The sequence below is a fragment of the Topomyia yanbarensis genome, chromosome 3 (assembly GCF_030247195.1).
Source record: "Topomyia yanbarensis strain Yona2022 chromosome 3, ASM3024719v1, whole genome shotgun sequence".
In the NCBI taxonomy this organism is placed as follows: Eukaryota; Metazoa; Arthropoda; class Insecta; order Diptera; family Culicidae; genus Topomyia; species Topomyia yanbarensis.
Genome location: NC_080672.1, coordinates 39,209,385 through 39,221,447, shown reverse-complemented (window position 1 = coordinate 39,221,447; position 12,063 = coordinate 39,209,385). Strand labels below are relative to the sequence as shown.

At 39.5% G+C, this 12,063-nt stretch overlaps 1 protein-coding gene across 8 annotated transcripts in view; it reads right to left on the bottom strand.

Annotated features, from left to right (window-relative positions):
• LOC131689820 (transcription factor collier) overlaps positions 1-12,063 on the bottom strand; it is a 158,993-nt gene that overhangs the window by 5,500 nt on the left and 141,430 nt on the right. The window contains exons 7-13 of one of the 8 annotated variants that reach the window (XM_058975132.1): positions 11,509-11,590; positions 10,577-10,754; positions 8,557-8,711; positions 8,357-8,483; positions 8,054-8,299; positions 7,806-7,985; positions 7,353-7,486 (exon numbers count right to left, since the gene is read on the bottom strand). In XM_058975132.1, the coding sequence (XP_058831115.1) occupies positions 7,371-7,486; positions 7,806-7,985; positions 8,054-8,299; positions 8,357-8,483; positions 8,557-8,711; positions 10,577-10,754; positions 11,509-11,590 (1,084 nt within the window). In that variant the 3' untranslated portion in view covers positions 7,353-7,370. The remainder of the gene's footprint in view (positions 1-7,352; positions 7,487-7,805; positions 7,986-8,053; positions 8,300-8,356; positions 8,484-8,556; positions 8,712-10,576; positions 10,755-11,508; positions 11,591-12,063) is intronic. The other 7 variants (XM_058975131.1, XM_058975135.1, XM_058975136.1 and 4 more) reach the window with 7 other exon arrangements.

Below are 12,063 nucleotides of genomic sequence, written 5' to 3'. Positions count from 1 at the left end.
AGCGTCCGGTTGCTACACCGTTACTAATCGCCTGTTGAAATCGTGACGATTAATAGTGCGAAAATGTCTCACATGATTTTTTTTCCTTGCAAAGATTTGTTATAGAAGGAAAACCAGAAAAAGGAAAGTAACAAAATTCTCTCGAAAAGATTAACCGATGGTAGTAAACAGTAGCTACAAAAGAAAACGATGAATTTTGTTCGCGAAGAGAACATGAAAAATCCGTCAACCTGGCAAAATGCATGAACTGACAGCGATTTTGGACACCACCCGACCCAAGCAAAAATGGCATAATGTAGCCCCTGGACCCCGGTTGGCCCCGCGCGAAGGTAAGTGGAGTTCAGTATCAGAGTTGAATGTCGACATAGTTTGGCCTCATGTTGCACAATAATACAGTTTTGCCAACCAGTGTTACAGGGAGTCATTGTCGTAGAATCCTTGCTCGCGAACGTTTATCACATGGCAATGTTTTTATTAAAAGAATTTTTATATAGCGAAACGAATTGGATACTAGATCTAATTTTAAGAGAGCGAATATAAAAAATCTACGATTATCCGATATCCACTCGCATGAGCTTCTTCGACCACCCAGGTTGCAACTTTGGTATTGATCAAAATCTAGCTGAAATTGAACAGAGAGTCATTAGATGAGTGAGCCTGGGAGTAACAAATCATCATTCAATGTACAACTCCTAGTAATCCATATTTTTTAACTGATCAATAGCGGAGCAGGCAAAGAAAGAGTAGGAATGTTAGTCCGACACTTGTTATTACTAGTACTACTGTGCTTTCCACAAGAGTCACCGGAGGAGTGAGTTTGGGAGTTAGTATAGGAATTCGATTAAAAATTGTTCATAAATTCGCGCGCGATTCAAGGCTTTAGAAGTCTCTAGGCAGAGACTTATTAGGTGCTTAACAATAACTTTTAAAAACATTATAATGACGAGTATTGTTTTCGTGCTGATGTGTTATTTTGCTGCTCTGTTGAAAACGCATTATTTCACCTGATTTCGGGTTCGTGAAGCATTGATTTTGATATAGAACGTGAATATAGATCTCGTTATTAGCCAATCCGCAAAATCAGTACCTAATATCGTGTGTGCGAGAATTTTACGTGAAATTATCATACTGAATCAACGACAACGTATATTCTTTTGTCTCCACGGATCGCCTTGATATCAAACTGCTGGCACAGCTATTATCTCATCGGTTCAGTTTTTGACCTACGATGGCTCTTGAAAGGATGGATATGGCATGCGGGAAGTGTAAACATACCGTTGAAAAGGCAAATTTAGTTATATGTGACGGTTTTGCGACGGCTGGCGTGTGTTTCACAAGCAATGCACTGGCCTAACTGATGATGAGCTTCACGCTTGCACTAACTCGAACATTTTTTGGATGTGCGATCGGTGCGTTGATGTGCTGAAAAATGCAAGATTTCGTAACTCAATAAGTTCACTCGTAGCCGTGCACACCATTCGTGAAAAAGAATGCGATAAGGAAATCGAAAACTTAAGAACCAGTATAGATCTATTGAATGCCTCCGTAAGTAACTTTATTGAAGTCACCAAACCTAGTCAACGCCCACTAAAACACGTTGAAAATGATTCTGCGATAGATACAACTGACCCCTGTCATCGACTATGAGAGAAGCTCCACTGGTAAGTTTTCCGAGTACCGAGGACAGCTTCAAGTTGTTTTTGACAAATATCGGTAGCGAGGTCAACGAAGAACAGGTGTCTGATCTTGTGACCACATGCCTTGATACTAGAATGCCAATATCAGTGAAAAAGCTGGTGCAGGCGTGGCAGGATACATCAACTCTCGACTACGTTTCTTTCAAAGTTGAATTGGATGCAACTTTGAAAGGAAAAGCGTTATCTCCAAGAACATGGCCCCGCAGTATACGATTTCGCGAGTTTAAAGACAATCGTCCCGCACTTCCTTGGATTCCACGTCAGCACGGAAATACATTGACTGGCATGATAAACTAGTGAAAAAAAGTGGAAAACGTACTGTTACTTTGTTTGTTTAAATGTGTTGTGATATTATCTTATATCAAACAACTATGTGTATTTGTATCTGTATTTATATTAATTAGTTGTAAGAAATTTCAATAAGACACTCCGTCAGTTGAAAAATAAATAAAATCAAATCAAAAAAATCAAATATTAATATCTAGTAATATACTTAATAAAAATATTATTCTTAGAGAAGACAAACAAGCCAAAGGGAAAAGCACCAAGTAATCTTGAAAAAAATAACTAAAAATAGTAAACAAAGTGAGACTAAAACTTAACAGATATCGATTGCTTACGCGATAATATAAAATAATTTTGAGCTGCCAAAAATAAGCATTAACTGTAAATAAAAACCTCGCTTCGCAAGACATACATACTAGCAATTTCACGTGAGCCTTGTTGATTATTATTATAAGTACTAAAAAGAGAAGCAGCAGCTTTATTACGAATAGATAAGAAGAACGATAAGAAATAATGTACTAATTTATTACACAAAGTCTAAAAGATGCAGTAAATGAAGAAGTGGATCTAATTTTAGACGCTTCTTAAAACATTAGAGTGGATCAATTCTTGGTTTCTGTTGCCGGATGCCAAACGATCTCTAGGCAGGGTTTGTCTGGGGAAAGATAATAACCTAATATTAAGCTACTAGTGGACACCAGCCCCTTCTACTATTATCGGATATCCAATAAACGATAAATGATTATCTAAATATTTATTGTATTGTGGGAAAATGATATTGTGGGAATTGCTTGATGAATGCCCAATACAAACCACAACCCATTCGAGAAGAGCCATGGCAAGGAATATAACAAATAGCAACCGATTCTTCTTAATTTTTTGGTGCAGACTCGGCACGTGTGCGTTCGCTATGCCTGGTAGCTTTGCTTCATTTTCTATGCAAGCAAAATGCTTCATAGGCGAAGAAAGCTATCGTGAAACTGGCGAACAAATGCTTGCGATTTTTCCCTTGCTTGCGAGCAATGGAATTGTTTCGTTCATTTTCGAGTGAGCGAGAAAAGAAACTATTGGATTATTTTAAGTTTAAGTCGAGTGATTAAAAAGCAGAAGGACACTTCCTCTTCGCAAAGTGCAATTGAAGCGTAGGAGTGGAACCGTTTGTTATGAACTGTACTTTCCAAACAACTTAAGGTCATGCAGAAATTGATTTTCCGGTTGATCTCAACATCTTAGATAATAATTTGGCTTAGAAACTTAATAGGATGTGGAGACTATTTTCGCCCTATTTCTATTATCGCTCTACCCATTTGAAGCTGTTAGTTAGAGCAGCGTCTGCCATCTTTGTTCAACGCATTGGCTCAAATGGTAGTGGGAAAATAGGAGCATTCGATTCGAGTTTTCGTGGCGCTCAAACAGAAGTATTGTCCCATTCTCAGGATATTTTTGTTATTATATTGGTTCATGGAAATGAAGCAAGGATACTGATGCCAATTTATGCCCATTTCATCGATCGTGGCGCTCAAACAGAAGTATTGCCCCATTCTCAGGATATTTTTTGTTATTATATTGAGTTCTACAAGCTGACGACATGAATGAACTCATAATGATTGAAGTTCATGTTTGACAATTCTCGGTGGTTTGTTTACTTTGTCAGTTGCGTGAGTTCGAGTGCAACGGGTGCTCATCTGTTGCATTTGCACTCACGTAACTCCCATGTAAACAAACCACCGAGAATTGTCAAACGAAGTTCATCCGACTCATTTTGTTGGGTTATGTCGGTTGGTGTAAAACCTAATTGGTTCATGGAAACGAAGCAAGGATACTGATGCCAATTTATGCGCATTTCATCGATTGTAGGCTGCGTAATTAATAGAATAGCGTGGTACTCTTCCTAATGGGGCCAAAATTAGGTCTTTACCCACTTGTACTACCCACCGAAGTGTTGGCAAATCCGACTCCGAAAATTCTACAAATGTTACCGAGAAAATTAAGAACCCAACCGAAGCGTCAAACAACAAACAGTTGTCGAAAGCCCGTATGGCGTACGACCAGATGCTGATGATGCTCAATGAGCCAATTGATGCATCATATGCGAAAGCTAATTTTAAACAAATCTTTCTCGTGGCAAGATTCCTAGCTAATTCAAGTTTGTTTTCACGAAAAAGAATTATAGTTTGGCAAGTTCATGTTGCAGCAAACACCAGCGTTTTCGTGACGGATAAGACCACGAATACGAAAGTGTTCAAAATGGAGTATTACATCAAACAGGTTTTACTATACATTAAAGCTCACGATGGAGCACAAATCATCCTGAACGAGCTGAATCTACCAAGTTATTCCCAGCCTCGTCCAATAAACAAGCAATGAGCAATAATAAAGCAGCATCAACACAAAGGAGCGAGAATTTTTTTAAATAAGAATGAAATGCTCGTTTCTGCGATTGTCGTGAAAAATATGTTGCTACTTTTCTTTTATTTTTTGTTTTTCGATTGCATGAAGATATAGGCATTTAAATTGATGCATGTGGAGATGCAGAGAATTCCTCGGTCTCTAGGAGAGACATGTGTCGGACTAACTTCCCTTCCTCTCCCAGCGGATCTGCATTCAGATTTGGTCGTATACTTGTGCTTCATTAGGACTTACTAAGCATAACCAGTAGTGATCATAACAATAAATAAATCGTGCGCGGAAGTGATTGCTTGGAATCGGCATTCTATTATTAACTTAGAATCGGTATTCTGTTATACTAATGCTTTGGAAATAACTCAGTTTGCATTCCTGTTTTCATACTACTCAATAAAGTTAAATATTAATAAAAGCCCCTCTTACTACGAAATCATTATATATATGCAATTCCAACTATCTACAAGAATAATACTTGACACAAGAAAAAAAAAATAAAGACGAACGCAAATACCTTCTGTATAAGATTCCGCATTTTATTCAAGCGGTCACCGGGTAAAATAGGCACCGACACGATAGAAACCACGAAAAAATTCGTCGCGTGATTGAATATTATTAAAATATAAGCAGTGCTCCTTATAGCCGGCTATCCGGAGTTCAAGTTGCTTATTTTGCTAATCGTATTAACACAACAAATGATAAATTTCCCAAATTCTCGGCAGCCGGCTGCCCAGAGCAATTATTACATGATAACGCTATTGGCACACTTTCTAACAACTCTCCCCTTCCCGTGATACATGTGGAGATGCAGAGGATTCCTCGGTTTCTAGTAGCAACATGTATCGGACTAACAATCCTTCCTTTCCCAGAAGATCTGCATTCGGACGTGGCCGGCGTCGGTATTGATCAGCATGCAGGGATCAATATAGATTGTACAATGTGGCTCATCATGTTATTCCCAAACATGTTGTTCCAATGAACATTTTGCAACCTCATTTGGTTCTGGTCAATAACGGAGTAGCAACTACGGCCGATCTCTTATGCTTATGCTTATGCATGAAGATATAGGCATTTAAAAGGCCCCATAACATCAATAAATACAATTAAATTGCACGAATAAAATGAAGAATCTAAAAAAAACGAATACAATGAATAAAATGAATAAAAATAAAATTGCATAAAATATAATGAAATGAAACGAATGAATTTACAAAATAGATTAAATGAACAAAATTAATAAATTTGATAAAACTGAACAAAATTAATAAAACTATTAAATCTGAATATATAAATAAATCAGTTAAATTTTCGAAGAAAATATAATTAACAGAACAAAAAATTATTGAATCATAAAATTAAAAAAGTTAAACTATTAAAGCCCGTGAAATTAATAAAATAATTGGTCTGTTAACATGCTCTCCCTTCGCAAAGGGACATATACCAATAATTCGCTGAAACTTTGCCTAAACCCAACTTTTACCAGCAGAAAAATTAGTCCGTAAGATTTCCAGCCTACCGTTTCTAGTTGTCCGATCTATATATTTCACATCCTTGCTCTCACGTGAGTACTACGACTAAAAACTTTTGATAACTTTTCCTACTTACTAATCTCTAACCAATTGAATGTAGTAAGAGCAAAATTGAAGAAAATTAATAAAATTATTTACATTTAAAGGGTTGAAAAATACGATAAAACTACGAGGATCCTCGTCATTATTTTGGTATGAAAAGAATCTCATTTCCTGAGTATAGTCAAACATTTAAATTAAAGCAAGTAGGAATCGTGTTTTTATTTCAGCAACAAATTAAAATCTTATTTTGATTTTAGTTCAAGTATTTGCCTCAAATATGTTATCAAATGTTGATTTCATTATGCTACATACTTTGCAAAATTTCAATATCTCAGAGTTTACAAGTTGATCACACTGATAGCAGAAATAGTTTCCTGTTTGGTGTCATAGCGCAATTTTTCCGTTTTCGATTTTGATCTTTTAACCGTTAAACAACCAAAGCGATATAAACCTGACTAATTCTTTCCAGGAACAATAGCCCATCAAGTTATAATTTGCTCGAAGATAACTTTTGAAAAAAAATCCAAAATAACCAAAAATTACAAGGTTTAGTGTTTCTACTAGACCATTGTGATAAAACATGAACTTTGATTTTAAACTGTGAAGCCACGCTCTATTTTTTAAATAACTTCACCACAGCATTCCCATTTTTTTATTTGTAATGATTTTTTATACCCTAAATTTAATACGTTAGTTTTTTTTGCAACAAAACATTCCAAAGTGGTTGTTTTGTTTTTCCTACACTTATTAAGGCACTTTTTGGTGGTATTTAACGGCGGAAACAGATCGAAATAGTGCGTTAAGCCGAAAGCAATTATGTGAAAAAAATCCCCCCAGAGGCAGGATTCGAACCAGCACAACTATTCACACAATTGCTTTCGGCTTAACTCACCATTTCGATCTGTTTTCCCCGTTGGATACCACCAAAAAGTCTTACATAAGGTATTGGCACTTAAGTTAAAAACCAAAAAAAGAATTATTTGTTTATATTATGAGGGCTCACAAAGTATTGTATAAATAACCAAAAGTTTTAACATAGCTCGGTTATAACGGGTTTAATCGGTTGCATAGTAGGCCGTTTGTGCCGAAGAAAGTCGATTTAGTCGTTGGGAAAATCGGAAGGATTTTTATGGCGTCAGCTACAAACCGATCTCGCGTATGCTCGTGTTGTACCCTCGAATTCAACGTCCCCTAAAGCTGACGCATATTTTAGGGTTTTAGGGTAACGCTATATCTTCAGTGTTCCCCGATGCTCTATCGTCGATAACTTGCGATATTCTCCGTACATAAGGTTTTCAAACGACGACTGGATAGCAGTTTGATCTGTTGATCTGCCACACTGATTAAGCTGCTATACAGCCACGGTTATTTTTTTTCTAGTCCAGTTTTAACATACTAACAATAAAGATGGTTCCTAAACCGCTGTCGCTACAGACGATGACGAAGCATGCCAGAACTGGTGTGCACCGGTGGCCGAATAGCTGTGTGATGGTACCAGCTGCGAGTGCCAGAGATTCGGCGTCGATGTAACTGCGATCCAGTAAAGAGACGTACAAATAATGAGCGGGGTGGGGTTTATTAGATTATCATCGTGTATGACACTAACATTTCTATGCTTGACAGCACACAACCAAAGACACAAATCGACAGCCACATGCAGTACTAACGACAGCGTGTTCATCGATTTCGTTTTTTTGGGGAACCAGAATTTTTTTCGTCGCATCGTTCTGTAGCGGTTTGGTTGCACTTTCGTTTTTTTTTAAATTTTGAAGTGATTAGAACCCAATCCTTAGTGTTAGTATTGCATGTGTTAATCGATTAGCTACGGGATCAATTACGGAATACTTACTCGACGAGGAATTGAAGACACTGGCAGGGGAAGAGGTTAGTCCGCTCATGTTGGAAGCAGTCGCGTAGCCATTACTGCTTCCATACGAGCCGCCTCCGGAGGAGTGTGGTGTGGAAGCACTACTGCAGTAACCTCCCCGGGGACTAACACTACTACTTTGCGCTCGGGTGTACTCATCTGCTGTGAATGAACATAAATTTATGTTTTTGTTAGCATTACGCGCTGGTATTCGGTAGAGTATAAGTCACCTTCAGCCCATTGTCCGGTGCCGTCTTGAACGCTGACCGCCAGCTGGCCAGTGTAGGAATTAAACCCTGAGGAGCCATTCGGTGAACGTGGCATTGAGTACAGGGCTTCCGCTAGGTCTGCCGCCCGCTTCAGGATTATCTCCTTGGGGAGCTTGTCAGGATCACCGGGATGCCGAGGAATTAATTTCTGTAACCGCTGGAAACCGTAGTCGATGGTAGGCTCACTCAGAGCTGCAAAATGAAAAGCTAAAATCAATACAGGCACAGTTCTCAGCCGGTGTGGTGAAAGATTGATACACTTACAGACATAGACAAATCGTCCTGGAGATCCCTTACAGAATTGCTTGCTCTTGTAGGATAACGTAACCTCCACCACGCCCGGTATGTGTCGTGGGGGAGTCTGTACTCGGATTGCATGCGATGTTATCAACTGTCAATTAGATAAGAAACATGTCTTAGAACCAACAAGCTAACGATTGCCGAAAGAATTGCCACCGTCTTACCTCACTCCACACGAGCATCGTGCCGAAAACCACCTGTAGTCCGTCGAAGAAGTTATCGCCCACGATGATTACCTGCGCTCCCCCAGTCGTCCAGCCTTCACTGGGAGATATCGCCTTGATGCAGGGGGTTGCCATAGGTAGCGGCGGATAGATGCCTGATGGTTGTGTATCGGTAGCAGGATCACAAACGGCAGCGAGAAAAAAAAGGAACAAGGATTTATTTTCTCTCCTCTTTCAGCTGGATTTTTTCCCGATGGTTGACATAATCCGATTACAGGAATCATAGCTACAACCAGCAGACACATCGAGCACACTCAATTTGTGTCTCTATTAGCGGAGACTTAATTTCTGCGGTTCCAGGGGGCAATCGACGTTAGCCTTAAAGTCACATATGTATGTGCTATCAGCGTGACCGTGGATGAACGAACGAAGTGATAGAGTGCATAGAAAAAAAAGTTTCACCGCGCGTACGGATCCAGTTGAAGCTATGCAAATTAAAAATTCAACCACGTGTTGATTGCTAACTTGTCCAACCACTGTCGACACCGTGTGCGTGGGTCGGAAAACTAACCGAGGCGACTAGAAGTCTATGCATACATTCAGCGCTACACACTGTCATAGCTGCAATGAAAATTTAATTGAGCTCGCACACTTTCGTGGGCAAACGTTGTGGTCATGCCAGGATACCCGCCATGCAACGGATCGAGAAGTGAAAAGTTGTAGGAATAGCGATGGCTACAGGATTAGGTGGTTACCGTTGTGTCTAAATCACAGACTAGCAGACATGACACTAGTAAAAAAATTCTTCAGATTTAGCGGTAATTTTAAACATATTTTAGTTGGGGCTATCGTCGCATTTGCAATGATGGCACCACTGCACAGTGGTCCAGAATGTGAATTTAGCAGGAATTTTAAATTTTCAGCAAAGTTGTTGCCAAAGTTTGCTCTATAACTTTGCTGAAGACATACTCTTAATATATGTACTTGCAAGAAAGTTAATAAACATATCTCACTTTTAGGGAGATGAATCATTAAAATCACAACACCATATGAAACAGCTTGTAATGTTCACAAATTCCTCCGAAGACGTCCGTCAAATTCAACGATTTAGACTTAATAAATAGATCGCATGATTTTGGCAAAAACCACTGTGCCCTGGTTTCGTCAGCTTATTCAGAACTTCTTTTCTTACAGGACATCACGCTTGACCAGTTATTTGCCCAGGAACATAAGTTTTGTCTGCGTTTTTGAAGCTACAAATCAATCTGGCGCTAGCTTAGTCCAGTTCTAAATTAAAGATTCTAATAAGATAAAGTCGAAACGAAATTCTATAGCTAATTAATTTTTCTCATTTTTTAAGATTCATTAGGACTACTTGGAATTGTAATGGCTTTTAAAATCATCAATCACAACAGCTCGAGGAAGTCACGTTGAATTGGTAGCGTGAAAGTCGTTACTGAGGTCGCTGTAATATATTAAAAAGTAACAGTCGTTCTTTAAATCGTTCTAGTTGGATCGGCAGCTGTCATAATTTACAAGGTAAGCTACTGTCTGAGAAAAATTGAAATAAATTTGAATGAAAATTTCTTCACGTTCGCTGAGCAGCTGAAAAATTCCGCACGTTTGCTTAATCCACAGTTCGAGGTAAATCGTTGGGAATAAGTGCACTTTTGATTTATGCTTCTGCCACTGCGGTTCATTCATACTATCAATTGAAAGTTCGTTCGATTTGCATCATTTTTAATGAACCCGACTACCGCTCGTATCTCGCTGTGTCTGCTGGGAATTTTCCCCAGTACGAACGACGATAGCTTATGGTATTCGCATTTCGATTCCGAGCGAAAGTGTTGCTGCCTGCTTTGTTTTCAAGGCGAATTATACTTGGATACCTTTCCGCTCGGAACCGGTCTTCGTTTCTGGGCCAATTAAAACAGAAGAATGCAACCAATCAACTGGAGAAAAACACACTCTCGCTAGAATACTTGCTGATATGGGATAGAGAAAGAATTTTGAAACCGACCGTCGTACGTACTGTCCGGTGCCAGTGGATGGCCCGAAATAGCCAACGGAGAACCTCCCGTACCTTCGGGGTCGAGCCGTTTCGCCCGGCGCCCGTGCTTGCTGTTGTTGTGCACGAACATATTGTCGGAGATCGCCAGCAGCGGTCCGTCCACGGCGACCTGGGTCGCTATCACTACCTGCAATATATGCGGAAGGATGGAGAGGGAAGGTCGTTGTAGGTGGGAAAAGGAAAGAAGCGAAAAAGAGAAGAAATATAATTAATTGAATCGACGGGCTACGATGGTGGAAGAGTAAAGAGAGATCTGACATGCCACGAAGAAAAGATGGGAGAGCATTTAAAATCCACAAATGGTTTGTGGTCTCCGTTGCACCTTCTCGCCTCGATGCGGTGGAGTGGGAGAAACAAGCTTTTAATTTATGGTCTACATGCTAAACCAACCGACAGTCGAGAAGGTAAACGGTGAAGAAACCTTGTGGAGCAAAGATGGTGGAATTTATTGCCATCGTTATTAGTCGGTTCGGTTTGAAGTGCTGGCACGAGTGCGAAGTAGGCGGCGACGTCTCTAATTTGTTCCTGTACATCAACTGAATTTAGTGCTACAGTGACAAACTCAACGGGTTCAGTTCGGTCTATTTTGGGTTGATCCTTTCGTGTTCGATAAAATTTATTACGTTTTCCATAGAAAAACAGTTAACTCTGCATTTTTCAACTCTTCTCCAGTCGTTTTAATTTATATCGCTTGTCTTTCGGTCTCACTGTTTTCTGAGTTCCAAGTGAGCAGGAAGTGTGGAAGGAAGGGAGGAATGATTTTACAAATTACCGGTCACTAAGTGGGGGTATTTTTTCTTCTTTTACCTCGAACGGATGGCCATCCAGTTACACAAGCAGTAAGACAGTGAAGCAAAAAAAAGATGGCGATTAATACTCACTTGAAATCGTCGCATGTCCCGCGGATTGCCGGCATTCTTTAAACAGTTCTGGTTGCACTTGAGGAAAAATTTAAGGAAAAATCTGAAACGAGACAGAGCAGAGAAAACGAAATGTAAACAAACGAGTGGAAATCACGGTGGTTAAACTTTACGAGCTAACCGGAGCACACGGTAATCACATAAGAAGCGACGGGCTGGCTCTCGTGGGTATTGTAAAAAATGTCATCACATGCATCCATATAGCGCTGTAGTGTCTGCTTAAAACCCTATACTTTTACCACTGTTGGTGTAGTTGGTGCGGTTTATCAGCACAGTATGAGTGAAGAGATCAAAGTACGTCACATACCGCATTGCACCCACTGGGATTCCTGTTTGACAATTAATGAGTAAACAACGAATTGTTCGTGTGTGTCTACCAGTTTGGTTAATAGAAAGAAGTATAGAAAATCGCTGACTTATGGCAAATATGATCACAAAACATAGACTAGTGTAATGTGCATTGTTCGTTCAGTGATAAAATAGGCGCTGATTATGTAGGTTATTGGGTCTACACGC